We start from the raw sequence: 18,496 nt of genomic DNA on the forward strand, positions 1-18,496 counted from the left end.
TTTGTGTACTTCGTGTTGACAAACTTCTTAATGAGCAGTACTTTGTTTCCGGCCGAAAACTGTAGTCTCTTGGGATACATGGTGAAAGACACTGTCATTAATCCACTGTCTAATGTACCATATTGTTTTTCTGTTAAGCTTGCTCCACTCAGTCAAAGGAATCGTTTTCGGTTTTTTTCCCCCATTCTCAATGGGTTGTGCCAAGTCCTTGCAATATAGCAAGTCTTCTATCTTGGCTTTTCAAATAGTGTAGTTTGCTCTATTTAGACTAATTATGCGAGTGTTCATAAAATGGTTCATCTCTACAAGTTATTTTAACTCAAACCTTCTATCAGGAATTTCGTCAAACACCTTCCAAGCAAAATTTGGATAACAACCTTGGTTAATCCAACTTGGCTCTGATACCACTTGTTGGGGTGAATACCGATACCAATCGATCCCCACTACACAGATAATTTGTAATATGAAACACTACTACTCCAGACAAATTCTAAATATCCACCACAACCTAGCTAGCATGCCCAACTCTCTAAACAACTATCAACAACAAATAATAATGTAAAGAGAAGAACTAACATACTACAACACAAAGATGTAACGTGGTTTGGCCAATGATGCCTATTTCCACAAGAGCTAATCATTTTATAAAGTAGGAAGGACGATTACAATCACTATTTTCAGTCTCTCACCTTACTAGATCACTCATTTCTCTTTACAGGTTTTTGTCTCTGCAAAGGTTATCTCTCAAATTTGATAGCTCTCAAAATTTGGTTCTCTCTTGTTTTTTTTGTATTGGTTAGGTTTTCCAAAATCTTGTTTATATTTATATAGTAAACTGCAATCTCACGGTTATTGTAGCAAAATAGAAACTGCGAAAATAGACATAGGTGCGGGTGTGCCCTCAGCAAGGCAAAATCGAGCTCGCGCGCTCTCTCTGATTTTTTTCCTTGAACCAAAAGTCCCGTAACATGAGCGCGGGCGCACTTTCGGGCAAGACCAATCTGAACGCGTGCGCGCTAAGCCTTCTTCCTCATGTGAGGGATAGCTCCGACAAAATAGAGTTCCAAGACTGCCATATCTCTTCTTTGGTCGTAGTGATTAAATGCAATTTCGGATTTTGATTCAATGCAGCAAATTACATCTTCTAGTTTAAAGAAAACTGTGAGAATGAATAGCTGATGTTTTTATATGATGATCTTCAATGCGGCGACATCGTTCTCGCGAACAACCTCAATGTATATGTAAGCACTAGTACGCACTGGGCGCGTTTATGTCCAAAAGCGCAGCTCTAGAAAAGTAGAAAGTAGAAACACTCTAATTCGAAAGCATTCAAATATACATGATTGGAATGCAGTAGGTGTGAGGCCTAACTAACGGCAGATTTAAACCTGTCAGTTATGACAACTCACACGCTCCGTGTTATATAACAGAATAGGTGGAGTAGTAATTGCAAATCAGTCACACTAGATGAAACCAGGTACATATTTTCTATGAATTTCAATGTGATATACAAGTAAGTTTGTATGGATATGGATATGTCATATATAGTCTCCTTAACATGTCCTCCAAAATTCGAGGGATGCGAAGACGCACAATAACTCCGTATTCTTTTCTTCAAAGGAATGATATGTGCTTATGTGACGAGCTAATGTCTTATTTCCTCTTCTGCAACCTCCACTTAACCCGGAAGATGCTAACCGTGAAACCGGGGGAGGGAGAGAGAGAGAGACTGTACTGACCATAGATCTCGTGAAGAATCAAATGAAAACCCAAACCAGAGAAACGGACTTGAATTGAGGAAGTAATCTCAGATAGAATGGGAAGCAGGCAATCGAAACAACAGATTGGAAACAACTTAAGAGTGGAATATTATATTTTCGAGTGGTATTGAAGCATACTTTAACAGAAGCTACAACCAATCATGGATTGAACAATGAAACAAGATACATGCAGCTTAGTCATGAATATGTACAATTGTTCTATTGATATAACTTGCAAGTACTAAGGTAATGAAGTAAACTTCTGACATAATTTAAACAGGTACCCGTTAACAATTGAGATGTAATTTAAAAGTCATTAGGCCAATGTTAATTGTAATTAATTTTTTCCATCAGGGAATGTAGTACATAGGATTTGGTAGCTTGAAAGAGCGATCGGACATGGAAGTACCAAGTAAATCACTCCATTGATCTCCAGAGTTCCCCACAATTCTGTACCCATCTTCTGCCATCTCAGTCCTTTTCTCTGACTTGTATACAGTAGCAGTCTTCCCATGGTCTTCCAAGGCTCTGCGTACGTAAAAAAAAAAACAACTCATATTTAAAAAAAAAAAAAAAAAAAAAAATAGTGTTGAATACATATAGAATGTCTGACATAGATACCAATATGTAAAAACACCATATAAAGATTAAGGAGAGCAGGAAACGTAAAAATGTCCTATTAATATAGAATAAAATTACAACCTTCAAAAGTATATTAAACACAACATGAGTCTTTATTCCTTGCCATTCTAATTATGGCTCCAAACAAAAGACCAGATCATAGAAGGAGAAAAAAGGTCTATGAGGTCTAAAGCATCTGTTAAACCAGTTAGCAGAAAAGTATACAAAGGAAAGTTCCACAACTCTACAAGATAGTAACATGATAAACTAATACGAAAACAAATAGCCATTTTTATCTCAACCAGTTAACGTACAATTACGTATCTCCATGTCGCCACACTGCTCTTAAAAAGCACAATCAGTATGAAGAGGTTCCACAGACAAGGATGGTGCACTAGGAGCAAAGCATAGACAGGATAACAGGCAACAAAACTAATATGTTCATATTCTTCATGTGGTAGGGATGAGGGGAGGAAACAAAGGTGGGGGTGGGGGTGGGGAGCTGGAATCAACTCTACATTTTTGACATATCCACCCAAGCTTTCCATACAGAAAGAGAAACTAAACCTTTAGAATAAAATAAGAACTCCTACCAAGCACTGGATTTTCATACGAGAGTTTTGTTCTTAACATGGATGTCTTACTAGTTTACATGTTAGAGAAGATCTTTTATTTTTGGTCCTATTTCCTCCAATAAGAACATTTTTTTTAGGAATAAGCTAGGGTTAGGCAGACCCCCACCTGTATTAATCAAGAAAACCTAGCATACATAGTTCCATTAGCATCCTCTTCTACTAACATACATAGTTGCCTATCTATGGGAGGACCTACAAAGGATAAAAAGTCAATAGGGCCCAACCCCAAACCAGCCAAATAATCAGCTGGTTTATTGGATTCCCTATATACATGATTGAAGGAACAATGCTAGAGAATATCAAAGCATTCTGGATTTTAAGATTGAACAAAGCTATTGAATATCATGTAGAGTCTAAATTATTTGTAAAAACATCCTTTCAAAACCAAAATTTCAAGAAAACTCAATCAGATCCGAAAAAACATAGAGACAAAGCAGTTTCGGATGCATACCTAAGAATAAGCTTGTCCCAATCTCGAAATCCTGCCTTCTTCAAATTTTCAATTGTAATACTCCTGTGTCTTTCACTCCTTCCAGTCAACAAGAAGACTTTAAAGCCCATTCCCAAAAGCTCATCATAGAGCTTCAAACTCGATTCTATAGCAGGAGCCATAGCCTTCCCAACCCATTTATCAAACTCTGTACTGTCAAACACCTCCAAACTGCACATTAACGATTCAATTAAGCAGTTAAATATGACAATCACCTTTTCTATCAAGTCCCCTTACAGACAATTACCTATTTAATATTTAATTTGTAACATTATCAGCTTCAATGTCTAACCAAATTCTGAGTTCCAATCCCTTGAATATAAAAAATTCCTTTTTATTTCTATGATATCAACATAAAATCCCTCAAAATTATTTATACAGATTTCAAGCAAACAATTATACAACAATGTAATATGTTAACATTTTTATAACTAAAACCAACAATCAAACTTAAATCAACACATATATAGGACACCAATTTTGAATATATCTGATGGACTTGTTGGGTGATCTCTAAGAACACGGTTCCACAGCCAAAATTGTTTTAAAAACATATTGGAATTCCACAATGTTTATATTATATAATATCAACTAATGACAGAAAAACAAAAGTGAAAAACAATCTCACCCATAACCATGATCAGCATAATAAGGAAGATTGGACAAAAGCGTCTCGTCCACATCAAAGACCCAAATATCATTCCCATCACTACTCAATTCCACGCTTTTGGCGTAATTCTCAGCCTCTTTTGACACCATTTCTAAATCAACAATATAAGCCCTACCCATCATATAATTCTTAACATACTCACCGCATTCCGATGGAATAGTTTTCCATGGACTTAAATTATTAGCCTCGCCAGCTACTCTCCAACTGCTACATTTCAATTGTAACTCCTCCTTATCACCTTGTTTCAATCCAATTTCAACTTTTTCCGGGTACTCAAGAATCAAAGGTCTTGGTAAAACGTGAGGATCAAGTTTCTCGTTAGCGAAAACAGTAAAAAACAGCCTAAAAAAGGCGAAAAGGAATAAAAAACAGTTCATTGTATGGAGATGAATTTGTAGGAATAATATGAAATTGATTGAGGGGTTTTAAAGAGAATGAAGGAATCTAAAATGGGTAGGAATTGGATTAGCTAAATTTTTTGAGATTGAATATTCTTTTATTGGTTTTGAGTAGAACCCTAGAAACACTTGTTTACTTTAACGTGACAGTGAAGTAATGATGTTGCAAAGGTAGTTGACAAATAACATGACCAAGTAACTAACTAACTAACTAACAGACCCCAACTGCCCAACTACATTTTTAAACGGGTTAGTTACTTCAAACTGGAGGGAATAAATGGATTTTCCGAAAATGAAATGGGCCAAACCTCAGAAGTCGGATTGGAGAGGGTATTGACGTATAACAGTAATTTTTTGTAGGGTTTTTTTTGTATTACGTCACATTGTAATAGTGCGTTTTTGGTTCTGTTTGGGCAATGTGAATAAAGAGTCCATATTCAGAAATTGGTGACGTGCCAGTCATGTTTACCTTGTATAGGTGTTTGGTCTGTCTAAAACGTGCATGCCATAGTAAGCCCCTTGAATTGCGGGAACACAAAAGTGTGGATAAACAAATTCAAAGAAAAATCTCATATTCCCTAAAATGTGTTTTCTATCCATGAGAGAGAAAATAATAATAATAATAAAAACGGAAAAGCCTATATTCGCTAAAACGTGTTTTCTATCTATAAGAGAGAAAATAATAATAATAAAAAAAACACGTAAAAAAATACTCTCCCTATCTCTTTCTCCTCCTCCCCATCTCTCTCTCTCTCTTTTATGAGAATTATAGTAATGGAACCATAAACCTTATGTATTTTCTCTCTCTCTCTCCGCCTTTTTTATTTTTTCACATTAAAACTTTTTTTTTCCTCCAAAAAGTGGTGTTTAAATCTTCATATTATTCATCAAATTGGGATTTTCCTTTTTTTTGGGATGTTTTTTGTATAAATCAATTGGGGGCTTATGTATTCAATATTTAATTAGAGTTTTTTTTTTTTTTTTTTTTTTTTTTGATATAAAAATGAGTTTATAGGTGTGAATGTCAACCAAACAGTAGCCAAGTAAAACAAGTGACAGGATAAGAGGCAGACACACAAGTACTTCATCTCATGGCTTGTATCACCTAATCATAGTTAAGTAATACAATATCTCTTGCAGCCAAACAGAGCGTTGAGTTTAGTCATACGAATTGAAGTTTAAAATTGTGATTTTAGTCACACTCCGTTAACAAGTCTGTCTCAAGCCGTTAGCCAACGTATTATATATATATATATATATAAAATTGACCGTACACCAAATAAACAAAAAATTGATTGATTTCTCTTTGAAACCTTCTCTCCAAAATTCGGTGACTATCACGAGTGAGTTCTCTCTTTCGGCTGTGTGCTTCTTTCGTTCGAGGTAATTTCTCTATTTCTCATTGCCACATTGACTTCTCTATTAACGTATTGTTTTCACAAGATCAGTATAGTTTTCATATACTTCGATCTGATGGACTCAATTTCCTTTGCATGGCCAATGACACTTTTGGAAGTTAGTATCATCTTAATTGTTGTCAAGTTTTTTTAAATTTAATTTTGTTTTATTTAATTGGGGTTTTATATGATATGGAAATTTGGTGTTAATTTTGAATTTTGAGGATTTCAATGTTATGGAGTTTTTAATTGGGAAATTGAAGCGTATGTATTAGTTGAATTTTGTGTTGTAATGTTTTAGTTTGGATTTTTGTTACTGTAGATGGAAAGAACTCTGTGCAATAGGTGTGGTGATAACACTCATTCATCAGAGAAATGTTGTTGGTTGTCTACCCCTTGTTGCATTCGAAAATGTCGTGAAAGTAGGATCCTGAAACAGTCGAGCCCAATCCAATTTCTTGGGAATTTTTTTTGACCTATCGCGCTTGCGGAGACTTCCAATGGTTGGAAGACGCGAGAGCATCGTCATTAGTACCTTTGGAGAATCTAAGATGCAGACAACTGAATTGCGTGGGGTTTAGAAAGGTTAACACAACAATGAAAAAAAAATGAAAATGAAGGCAGAAAATTCTTGAATTGCACCGAGTGTGGGAAAGATTTCAAATGGTTGGATACATTATTAGCTTTGTTAAGGCACAACATTAAGTTGGCAGTGAGTTCAAGCTCTTCCACAGTCACCTCTTCCTCGTCTTCAAAAAAAGATAAAAAAGTTAAAATTATAGTTGAAATTGACGACGATGGTTTATCGAAAGAATTTGAGCTTCATTGTAAAATTAGATGAGTGGTTGATTTCAAGTTCTTTGTATTGCGATTTTTTGTGAACTTGTGGTGAATGTAATTATGCTGGTTACTATGTAACAAGGGAGTTGTTGAATTTGACTCTTGGATTCTTCTATGTAACAAGGCTTTGTATGCATCACTAACTATTTGTGTTTATGGAGGTGCTCATGTCATTACTTTGAGTAGAGAAGATGGAAAAGTATTAAGTTGGGGTAGAGGAACAAGTGGACAATTGGGTCATGGAGATATGAAAAATTGTTTATACCCGTTTCCTGTTAAGTCTTTGGAAAGTTTTGTTATGTTTTATGTTTTTGCTTGTTGAAATCACTCTGGGTCTGTTTCAAGTATCTTTCTTTCTTACTCATTGCTTTATTTACTGTGTTTCATTGTTTTTTTATATAACACTTGTGTTTAATGGACTTGGGTGTTTTTTTGTGTTTTAGATACTGGAAGAGATTTTGCTTGTGGAGATGGAACATTTGGGCAACTTGGGCAAGGAGATTTTCAATCACAGTGTTTACCTATTGAAGTTATGTATTTCAGGTCTAGGCATGTTGAACAGATAACCTATGGAATGCGTCATACACTTGTTTTACTTAAATGTGAACATCTAGTTATTAATATTTCCTTTTTTGAGTGATAACAATTAGCATGGCCCATCTTTCACCCTTTTGATCTTGTTTTATAGAATTTTTGTCCTTTGTATAGTTAGACTATTTCGAAAGACTTGTTACATTTGTGTTACTTGAATACCTTAAAAGTCATGTCGATGGTTTTTAGTCTCTTTCTTTTCTTTTTCTCGCTAACCCCTGAATCTTGTTTCTATTGTATCAGGACTGAGAAAGATATTACTCCCATTGGTGGGCTCCCTCATTATGGTGTGGTGAAGGAAGACTATCTACTGATCAAGGGATGTTGTGTTGGGCCCAAAAAAAGGGTTGTCACTCTCCGTCAATCCCTGTTGAAGCAAACATCTCGTCTTGCCCTTGAGGTTGTGGCTTCTTAGTTAATGAGCAATTTGGTTTTCTCTAGCTATATTATTATAGAATTAGAACCAATTGTAATACTTGTACAAGGTAAATGTACATTTGAGTTAAGTATAAGGTAAATGTACATTGGAGTTCTGATGTAATTTAAAGTACTTGTTTAGAATTAGGTTTTGTTTTCTCTTACAGAAACAATCTGATTAAAATTCTTTACTCCTATGATTCCTATCCACACCTTAAATTCCTGTTTCACCCAATGGTTTGATTAATAAGGCACTCAAGAGTCGAGAAAGGAAAGATAAAATGAGAGTATTAAGCAGGGCAGAAGTGTAGCTGTGCACCTGTGCGTGGCGTGCCAACAACTTAAGCGTTTGGAGTAAATGTTTGTACTCTTGTTTGTATGAAAATTAAAATGGGATACAACTTAATTTGGAATATTAGAGGTTGGGAGGTCGCTTTCCCATTCATGCTTTGGACTTGGGAGTAGATGACATTCTGACAGAATTTCTGAATCATATAACAAAATTTCTGACAGGTTAAAATGAACTTCACATAACAAAATGAACTTCCATTTTCCTCACAAAACTAAATAGAACAACCTATGAATCCTGCTCTCAACCAAAATCAGCCTAAACGTGCAGTCATTATCCTTCGTGTTCTTCTCCAAATGCTTATGGATAGCAACTACCTTCTTAATCAAATGGTACAGATCTTTAGGAATCTTAGGTGTAATCCCGAGGGCCTTGGGAATTCGCAAGATCTTGCTACCAGTAACACTTTTGACCTGAGCAATAACGTGAAAATCACATAGAGACAATTTTCAAAAAGAATGAGTACTAACAGCTAACAGTTTCAAGCTCAAAACCAAGATTTCATTGCCTTAAACAAACAATGAACTACAAAAGAGAAACAGAAGCTCCAACAGTCAACACTCTAATACAGAAAAAAGAATATCCAATAACTAGAAAAGAGAAACACAAGCTCCAACAATCAACAGTCTAATACAGAAAATACAAGCTTCAATCATATTCGTCATCATTTGTGTCCTTGTCTTCGTTCTCCTCCCCATCCTCGTCTTCGTCCTATAACTCTACATCTAATACTGTGAAGCAAAAAGAATGGAAAACATCAAATTTTAAAGGCAATTGCGTAAGATAGGATACTACGAATTATGATTAAGGAAGCAATATTATACTTACTTGGGCCCTTCTTTCTATTTGGATTTTCAGGACAATTTCATCTGTCATGGTTAACACCAACTTTGTTACAACACGTACATCTCCTCTCTGTCTTTGCTTTGGCTTTTGCGCATGCTTGTTCAAGACCCCCTTTTATTCTACCATTGTCCTTAGTTTTCTTATAAATCTTCACGACTTTTTTTTTTTCATTTTGTTTTAGAGATGTTAGGATTCAAAAGTAAAACTTGGGATGGGTCGTCAAGTGGCGGTGCTGAACTATCAGCAATGGTGTATGAATTAACAACAGAAACACCAGGGTCAACTTCCTTCTGTTTCTTGAGCTCCACTGATAGTTCTTGTAGTCTTTGCAGCATTAATTGGTAAGCCGAATCAGTTTCCATAGCTTCATAAACCAACTGATTAGCAACCATTTGAAGTTGAGTAGTTCTCAGTACCTCAGAGTTCTCATGGCCACTTACCAGTCCACAGTCATACTCAGCTCTATACTTATTTGCCCCTTTCATCCACCTCCTAAGAATAAAGTGCTTGGGAATCTCAATATTATGACTCTGAAATACCTTTATGAGGTGTCCACAAGGTATCCCCAGAAACTCAAAAGTTTTGCATTCACAATTACCTTATTTTGTCACTGGGTTGAACTTCACCTTCCATTCACGCTTGTCACTTGTAACTCGTGACTTATAAGTGTAGGTTCTGTTGCCGTTAGTACTTTTTTCATCATCATGTAGGACATACTCAGTTTCAGCTAACTCGAATTCTTTCTTGAACCTATCATACGCATTCCTTGTATATACACTTGCTACACTCTTCAAGAGAAAGGAGTTACTGCTTACAATCCGATTCGAGTGTTCAGTAATATAATCCTCTTTTTTTTCTCTTTCAACAATCCTCATCAAACACTTATCATTCTTCAATACAAACTCTCTAAGAGTTGTCGTAGAAGTGAAAAAGTTCTTGTAAACAGAATTCATGCTTTCAGAATGCCCAGTAGTCGAAGTGCCGACATAAAAAGTATCTAAGTGATAAACTGGAGCCCATTTGTGTCGAATCTTGTACATCTCTTGAAGCCATTCATTCTCCTACAACTTAAAACTAGACATCAATTCTGCTCACCTCCTTTCAAACACATCAAGAATAAATATTTGCCAAATACAGTGTTTGAATTCTTTTTTGAATTTTGACCTCCTGTAATAATAATTTGGAAGTTTTTCAGGGAACTTCTTCATAATGTGCCATAGGCAGAATTTGTGTTGAGTATTAGGGAATACCGTACCAACAACTAGAGTCATAGCTCTATCTTGATTTGTGATAATTGCAGATGGGGCACGTCTGCCTATAGCTCCAATCCAAGTCTCAAAAACCCACTGAAAAGAATCTTCTGTTTCATCCAAAAGCAGTGCACAACCAAATTGGATTGATTGCATATGGTGGTTAACTCTAGTAAATGGGGTGAATGACATTTCATATACATTCTTACGATATGTGGTGTCAAAGAAAACTACGTCACCAAAATATTGAAACTGTGTACGCGACCAACCATCTACCCAGAAAACATTAATGGCCATTGCTTCATGATCTATCTGTATTGCATAAAAGAAATTAGGATCCTATATACTTTTCTTCTTGAAAAAATGAAGCACTGCGGTAGCGCATCACCTCTCACCGGTTTCTTGTATTCTTTCGAGGGGCCCAAATGGTTCCAACAATCCTTATCATCAAAACTAGTTTGTACTCCATCAAGTATATCAACAACTTTATTCACTGGTACACCACCATCACGAAATGAGTCAATTAACATCTTAGCTGCAGCAGACATATTTCTATTAACAGGCATACGCATCATTTTTGCCGGACTAACCAGGTTGTGATTGTGCTCGCAATTAAATTTCACCACTTTCCAGATTCCACTATTTTGCTTTGTCACCCTCATTGAAGCAAGGCACCCACATTTAACTGTATTTGTGTTTCTTTTTCTCACTTCTTTCTCAGTTCTACCCACATTCTTATTTTTGCCTCCTCGATCTCTATAAACCCCAAATCGCTCGCAAGTTATTTGACAACTACTAACTTCATCCGAACGAGAAAATGAATTTTCAGAGCTTCGAATTACGGGACTAAATCCAAACGATTTTCCATAATCTATATAGAATTGTTTTGCAGCCTCAAGAGTTTCAAAACACATTCCCAAACATAGTGGCTTCACAATTTCCACTTCCACTTCAAACTCTGGAGGTTGAACAGAGGATGAAAATGCCACAGAAGGCTCGGGTACTGCAAATAAATGTGTCAACGTCAAAAAAAAAACAAAAACTAATATGGTACAATAATATAGTATTGAATTCGTTGGTAGAAATCAAAAATAAAATTGAAACATTATCTTACCTGAACCATATTCTTCTTGCTCTCTAACTTCATTAATCAATATGGAGTCGTCCATTCCTTATTTTGGAGTACTAGAGTCGCCTGATTTTGGAGTGGTGGAGAGAGAAGTGGTGGAGCCGACTGATTTTGGAGAGAGCGAGAGTCGTGGGGGTTGGGTGGAGAAGAGAGAAGAGATAGTGGAGAAGGAGGTCAGAGAAAATTCTCGATCAAAATTTTGGAGATTTCGTGTTTTTTTGTTTCGCAAAGTGTTTTTTCCCAAAATTTTGTTAATCTCTCTCTCTCTCTCTCTCTCTCTCTCTCTCTCTCTCTCTCTCTCTCTATCTATCTATATATATATATATTTAAATTAATTTTTTTTTAGAAATGAACCAATCCATCATAAGAAATTAAAAAAAAATTAATTTCTACGTATTTGGTTCATTTCTAAAAAAATTTAAAAAATTAATTTCTACAATATATATATCGGGCTCGCTACGTCGACATACAAAATTGACATACGCAATCCTACATATCTACATAATGAACTAAAAACTGATTTTCTTGGGATGTGATCTCTCAACATGGAGATCATCTCCACAAAAAATCAGCTCCTTTGAACATTTCTAACCCTACCAAAAATTGAGTTCAAATTAGAAATTTATCTGACAGTCCAGAATTTTAACACTTTTTTGACACTTTTGACAAGACTAAACATATCCTATTGAGGTGATTTTTTGTAGAGATACTATCCATAGTAGGTAATATACACTACAACAAATATGACATATGACATCACTAATTTTAGATCACTTTCAGCGAAGTGATGTCATATGAAAACTATGACATCACTTTTCTCAGCATGTGATGTAATAATTATCACAATTTTTTTTTAACATCACTTATTTGAAAGGCTGATATAGTAGAGTTGTACAACATCATTTTAATAAGTGATGTCGTAATAGTGATATAGTAACACTTTTTTTACGTCACTTGCCGTGTCACTTATAAAGTGATGTAATATCTACGTATTCAACATCACTTTAAAGGTGTTGTCACTCACCGTGTCACTTATAAAGTAATGTAATATCTATGTATTCAACATCACTTTAAAAGTGACTTTGCCAAGTTTTCGAAATCACTTGTGTCGTGACTTCCAGAAGTGTTATCATTAATATACCTATTAATTATTAAGTTAATTAGTTAGAAAAAACCATTGAAAAAAATTAGGTTAAATAGAAATGAAACAGGCGCGTGATTGGTTTGCTAGACTAGTCGCCCTTAAACGAGATATATCTAAACCAGAGAAGCCTCTCATACAAGTTCCATATTTTGTTTCCATAGTTGTGCTATAAAATCACCGATTACTCGCCGAGGACTCCCTACTTGGTACCTAGCCGACCAGTTCAGCCCATTACTCCCCACGAGTGATCGGGGACAAAAAATCGCTGAGAAATCGACTGATATTTGAAATAATAAGTGCTCGGGCCCGGGTGATTTAGGAGCGTGAAATCGGGCCTTTTTGTTTGGCCCGCAAAAAAGTTAACAAAAAAAAGTTAGGGCTCGCGAAACAGTTCGTACGCTCTTTTTCAGCTTCAGTTCGTCTTCTCCAGGTACGCTTCCTCTTCTTCTTCTCTCACTTCTCCTCACTTCTTCAGTTCTTCTCCTCACTTTTTCAGTTATTGTCTTCACTTCTCCTCCTTCTGTTCTCTCACGAAAGCACGCGTAGGACTAGTAGAGGGCAGCTAAGAACATTTATTTCGAAGCTTAAACCTTAATTGTAGCAAGCACCCAATCATCATTCTCATCATTTCGAGAGAGTGAATTCAAGTTGAAATAAATTTTAGAATTGTATATTTTAATTTTAGCATGGAATTTGTAATGTGGGTGTTAATTTATATGTGATTGGGTGCTCTTTAAAATAAACCTTAATTATTTTAGATTTTTTATAACATGGGTGCTCTTTATTTTTAGATTTAGGAATATGGGTTTTGTACTATTGTTCATTTTAGGTTCTGTACCAATGTAGCATGGAATTTGTAATGTGGGTGTTTGAGATTTTGTAGAGAGGGCTTTGTTTACTTTTTGTACATTGTTATGCTGAAATTTGTATGTGGTTTAAATTTGTATGCATTTCATATGTTTTCTAATATCACTACTTACTGACTTGTTCCTATTGTAAAAGTTGTGTACTTAGTTATTCTTAGTTTTAGCGGTTTGGGGTGTGTGTAATATTTGTTTTCAATTGCAACTAATTTGACAGCATTGCAATTCCTGCTTGGTCAAAACCCTGAGCTTATGCTTCAACTGAGTTTTGAGTGGTGCAACTAGTTGCCCAACCTTGAATAAGGAATGTGATTGGGCTTAGGTCCATGCCAACATTTCTTTTCTAGTTAGCCATGAAGTTCCAATGTTGTGATGGTATAGCAAGACCAGCATTGTTTAAACACCAAGGATGTTTAGTTGAATCAGTACATTGCCGTTCTGCCTGGAAAACCTTGTGTTCTTTGCTGAATGGGGGGACCGATCTATGCTTGCAACAAGCGCTCTAGGTGCTACTGGGAAGCATGTTGAATATGATGTGGCAGCAACAAAATGGAGAGACGGTGCTACTAGGCAGCATGTTGAATATGATCAACGCCCTGACGTGTTCAGGTATTTGGCATTTCTCATATTTCAATATGTGATGATTTATGGATGCGAACCTGTAATTATTATCTGACCATTTTTATATTACCTGCTGTAGAGGAACCGTATGATATGCTAGTGTTCATGCCCACCGGAAGAACAGCCAAGAGAAGAGATGATCTAGAGTCTCTTGCATATACACTCATCTTTCTTCATCGAGGCAGGTTACCATGGCAGGGGTATCAGGTATACCTATTTTCTGCCTATCATAGGCGCGTATTGCTTCGCCTTGAGGATAGATGTCATCGACTCATTGTACAACATATAATATTCAAATATTTTTCCTTATGCCAGGGTGACAATAAATCATTCCTAGTTTGCAAGAAAAAAATGGCCACCGCCCCTGATATGTTGTGTTGCTTCTATCCTCCACCCTTCAAGCAATTTCTCCAGATTGTGGTTAACATGAAATTTGATGAGGAGTCCAACTATTCCAAGCTGATATTAGTGTTTGAGACTTTGATAGGACCAAACCCAGCTATAAGGCCAATAAATACTGATGGTGCTCAAAAGGTTGGATTCTACTTATATGTGGTTTTGTACGAGTACATAACTTTTCTAGATTTCCATTTGTAACTTACATGAAAACTTGGCAGATTATATATCAAGTTGGTCAAAAGCGGGGTAGGTTGACTGCTGAGGAAGAAGATGATGGACAACCAAAAAAGGTCCGTTTAGGGGTTCCGGCTAACCAATGGATTTCAGTTTACAATGCTAGAATGCCTATGAAACAGAGGTATTATTATGTATCTTCATAGCACTTTTAATTTTTGACAACTTGTAAGAGTGTGAATACATTGTTCTGGATGATTTGGTACTTGAAATGCTACGACTTGGGAAATGATTTGACGTTTCTGGATTCTGCTAATTCATTTTCGTACATATTTTTTAATTTGAAAATACTGCTAGTTCTTGCAAAATAAAATGCTTTGGTTGACTCTGCAGTAATATTTATTGCCCTGTAAAATGAACATGAGGGGTATTTGCTTTGAGGTATGTGATGTCGTGCTCCATGCTGATGCCATTCACAGAGGTGGTGGTCAGGTCATTCCAACTGCAAGGACAGTCATCTATGCTTCACAGATTACTACCAAGCCAAGGTTGTTGGCGTCTATTTACATGGTCGAGATCCAGGCCCTAGAGCAGGCACTTGGTGACATTTATGGTGTTTTGAATAAGAAACGTGGGCATGTCTTTGAGGAGATGCAGAGGCCACATACTCCATTATATAACATCAAAGCATACTTGCCAGTCATTTGGGTTCTTCGGTCAACTTAGAGCTACAACATCCGGACAGGCCTTCCCACAGTGTGTGTTTGATCACTGGGACATGATGTCCTCAGATCCTTTGGAGGCTGGGTCGCAAGCAGCAACCCTTGTGTCTGATATTCGTCAGAGGAAGGGCATGAAGGAGCAAATGACACCTCTCCAAATTTGAGGACAAGCTATAAGGTGTTAATTATCAAGTTGGGGTTTTCCCATCGTACTTTTGGTTGTCATGTGATATGTTCTTATTATGATTTTGACACTCTGTTGACTGCTCTACACACTTACGTTTCCAACTTTCATGTTTTAAGGTTTACTTGTGGTTATTTGGATTCGGTTATTTTATGGTTTACTTCATAACTGTTTAAATGTGATTTAAAGATACATTTTATTTTTATTTGATGATAAATGACCAGGAAAATGGTATTATATTGAGATGATATTGGCAATTTTGTTTTTTTTATTATTATTTTTATTCTTTTAATAAATGGGACATCACTTTTAAAGTGATTTATAGAGTTATTTCACATCACTTTACAAGTAATTTGGAATCTGAATGAAAAGTGATGTTAAACGTTATAACATCACTTGTGGACATCGATTAAAAAGTGATGCAAAGTTATGACATCACTTGTGAACACTAATTAAAAAGTGATGTGAAGTAACATCACTTGTGGACATCGTTTAAAAAGTGATGTGGAAAACCCTAACTTTTTACGTCGCCACCATTCACAACACTCTCAAAAGTGATGTCTTATACTTTTGACATCACTTTTTAAGTGATGGGAAATGCCATTTATGTTGTAGTGTAAGTCATCTCCACCAAAAGTCAGCCCTTAGTTCAATGTGCAAATCTGCTTTTGGAATGCATATGTCAATTTAGTATGTCGACGTAGCGAGCCCGTAATATATATATATATATATACGGTCAATGTACGGTCAAACCTAGTCAAATACGATGACTAACGGCTTGAGACAGACTTGTTAACGAAGTGTGATTAAAATCAAAATTTTGAACTTCGTGTAACTAAATTCAAAAGCGCACTAATATAGTGTGACGTACTACAAAAAGGCCCTTTTGTTGTAGGAGGGCCATCATATTCATAACTTTTCACCTTTTCAAATTCGGATTTGTGTGCCATATGTCCTAAGTCCTAACCTTGAAAAGGCAAATACACAATCTTCTACGAAATTATTGTTACATATAAATTATAGTATCAGACCTACCCTTCAATCCATGCTATCTATAAATCAGGGCCACTATGCATGAGGCTTGTGTAATTTATCTAGCTACCATAATTTATTAAGGGTGGTTAACCTCATCATATAACTAATAGATATAATTAAGGTCATGTTTGACGTTCCTAGTTATCATCTCAAACTAGTTTTTCAGAATGATTTTGGGCACTTGCCCTAATTTTTGTAGGATCCATTGTAATACCCCTAATACAAGAGATGCTCAACTATACTCCAAGTCAACTAAAGAACACGTCAGTAAGGAATCCGGTCAACAATAAACAATTATAACTTATTAATTATTGAGATCTCTTAATTATTACTTTGTAACTGTTTTTGTTATTAAACCTTAGTTAATTGTAACCGTAATTGATTAACTAATGCTTTGTAAAACTCTATGAATAGAGAACATGTTGAGAATGAGATCAAACAAATAAATTCATTTTCTCATAAACTCTTTATGGTATCAGAGCCTTCGTTCTTAAGCAAAAAATCCACCATTAAAATGAGCTTAAAACTTCAACAAGTTAAGTTTTCTTACTTCACATTTCTAATCTCTCAAGTTCTTCAATCAATTCTTATATTTTTAGTTGAATCTCTCATTCTCTTAGTACAAATTCTAATCTAGAATAATCACAATGAATCAAATTTCAGCGTCAACCTCAAATCTCAATATTCAATCTTCAAACTCTTCAATCACAAATCAACTACCAACAATGAACTCAGTAAACATAATACATTTCATTCCAATAAATCTTAGGAGAGAAAACTTTTTACTATGGAAGTCACTTTTCATGCCTATTCTTAGAAGCACAAACATGATGAGAGTTTTTAATGGAACAAGCTCGTGTCCACCTCAATTCATCACTGATGCAAATGCAGTTCAACAGATCAATCCTGATTTTGAAAAATGACAAAGAAGTGATCAAACTCTTCTAATTTGGTTAAATGCAACAATCTTATTAGAAAGCATTCTTCCTTACGTTATTGGTTCTTCAACTACCCATGACGTGATCTCTGCCTAGTTCTGGAAAGACATTTTTCAGCTTCTTCAAGGTCAGACATTCATCAACTCAACTCTAAACTTCAATTCATCAAGAAAGGTAACAATTCTATCTCAGATTTCTTACAAAAGATTAAAGAGATTGTTGATTTTCTTATGGCTGCTGGTTGTTTAATTACTGATGAAGATTTAGTCCAGCATGTGTTGAATGGTCTTTCACATGAATACGTTGCTTAATTTTAATACATCTATTCGACTAAGAACTCAAGAAGTTACCTTTGATGAATTATATGGGTTGTTGTTATCTGAGGAGATTAACATTCTATCAAGACAACAAGTTCTTGTTGAAACTTCACCGCAAGCATTTGTTGTGCACTATAATCATGCATGGAAATCGAGGAAGAGGATTTAACAAAGGAAAAGGAGGCATAAATTATTTATAACTTTGGAAGAACCTCAAACTTTGGACGAGGTTCAAGTTATAATCCCATGAGATGATCTTGTTCTAATCCTGGTTCAAATGATTAGCAGAGAGAGCATAATCCTTCTTGGTCTAACAATGGCATGAATCAAAATACCAGGCCAACATGTCAAATTTGTGGTAAACAAGGTCATGTGGCCATCGACTGCTACAACCGTATGAATTACAACTATCAAGGAAAAGTACCTATTTCAAAACTCTAGGCAATGGCAGCTAAATTCTCTTCACCTCAAGCAAACTACACTACTGATACATCTAATATGGGTAACACTACTTTCAATCCCTCTCCTCCAATTCTAAATTTCTAATGCATATCAGGACAGTTATGATGCATATAATGATTATGATACAAACTGGATTGTTGACATTGGTGACACAAATCATCTTACTCCTACTTTGAGTAGCATCACTGATGCAAAGGAATACACTGGTCAAGATCAAGTGCTCATTGGAAATGGCAAAGGTTTT

The 18,496-nt window shown here is 35.7% G+C and overlaps 2 protein-coding genes and 1 pseudogene across 3 annotated transcripts; 1 reads left to right on the forward strand and 2 right to left on the reverse strand.

The window, feature by feature from the left end:
- Positions 1–1,898: 1,898 nt before the first annotated feature.
- Positions 1,899–4,981, reverse strand: LOC147494219 (HAD superfamily, subfamily IIIB acid phosphatase). Its single transcript, XM_086568839.1, has 3 exons — positions 4,135–4,981; positions 3,468–3,677; positions 1,899–2,288 (listed from the first exon to the last, which is right to left on the reverse strand). The coding sequence occupies exons 1-3, from the start codon at positions 4,551–4,553 to the stop codon at positions 2,111–2,113; spliced, it is 807 nt and encodes a 268-aa protein (XP_086424965.1). The 5' UTR covers positions 4,554–4,981; the 3' UTR covers positions 1,899–2,110.
- A 3,393-nt stretch (positions 4,982–8,374) lies between these two features.
- Positions 8,375–11,433, reverse strand: LOC147494220 (protein FAR1-RELATED SEQUENCE 5-like). Its single transcript, XM_086568070.1, has 6 exons — positions 11,379–11,433; positions 10,660–11,267; positions 10,265–10,576; positions 9,641–10,075; positions 9,221–9,553; positions 8,375–8,581 (listed from the first exon to the last, which is right to left on the reverse strand). Exons 1-6 carry the CDS (start codon positions 11,431–11,433, stop codon positions 8,375–8,377), a joined length of 1,950 nt encoding a protein of 649 aa, XP_086424196.1.
- Positions 11,434–14,135: 2,702 nt separating this feature from the next.
- On the forward strand, positions 14,136–15,655 carry LOC147494221 (elongation factor 2 pseudogene; annotated as a pseudogene). The gene is made up of 4 exons (XR_015198590.1): positions 14,136–14,228; positions 14,337–14,555; positions 14,639–14,778; positions 14,988–15,655. The product of XR_015198590.1 is annotated as an elongation factor 2 pseudogene (transcript).
- Positions 15,656–18,496: the final 2,841 nt, after the last annotated feature.

This window comes from Coptis chinensis, chromosome 6 (assembly GCF_015680905.1).
Source record: "Coptis chinensis isolate HL-2020 chromosome 6, ASM1568090v1, whole genome shotgun sequence".
NCBI classification, from domain to species: domain Eukaryota; kingdom Viridiplantae; phylum Streptophyta; class Magnoliopsida; order Ranunculales; family Ranunculaceae; genus Coptis; species Coptis chinensis.

Excerpts from the sequence above, each read along its gene's own strand:
- LOC147494219 (XM_086568839.1), bottom strand. The coding sequence starts at position 4,553 with ATGAACTGTTTTTTATTCCTTTTCGCCTTTTTTAGGCTGTTTTTTACT. Across the intron at positions 3,678-4,134 it reads TATGCTGATCATGGTTATGG|TTTGGAGGTGTTTGACAGTA; the intron begins GTGAGATTGTTT and ends GTTAATGTGCAG. Across the intron at positions 2,289-3,467 it reads TGGGACAAGCTTATTCTTAG|AGCCTTGGAAGACCATGGGA; the intron begins GTATGCATCCGA and ends TTACGTACGCAG.
- LOC147494220 (XM_086568070.1), bottom strand. The coding sequence starts at position 11,433 with ATGGACGACTCCATATTGATTAATGAAGTTAGAGAGCAAGAAGAATAT. Across the intron at positions 9,554-9,640 it reads GTGACAAGCGTGAATGGAAG|GTATTTCAGAGTCATAATAT; the intron begins GTGAAGTTCAAC and ends CACCTCATAAAG. Across the intron at positions 8,582-9,220 it reads CACTTGACGACCCATCCCAA|GTCAAAAGTGTTACTGGTAG; the intron begins GTTTTACTTTTG and ends GTTATTGCTCAG.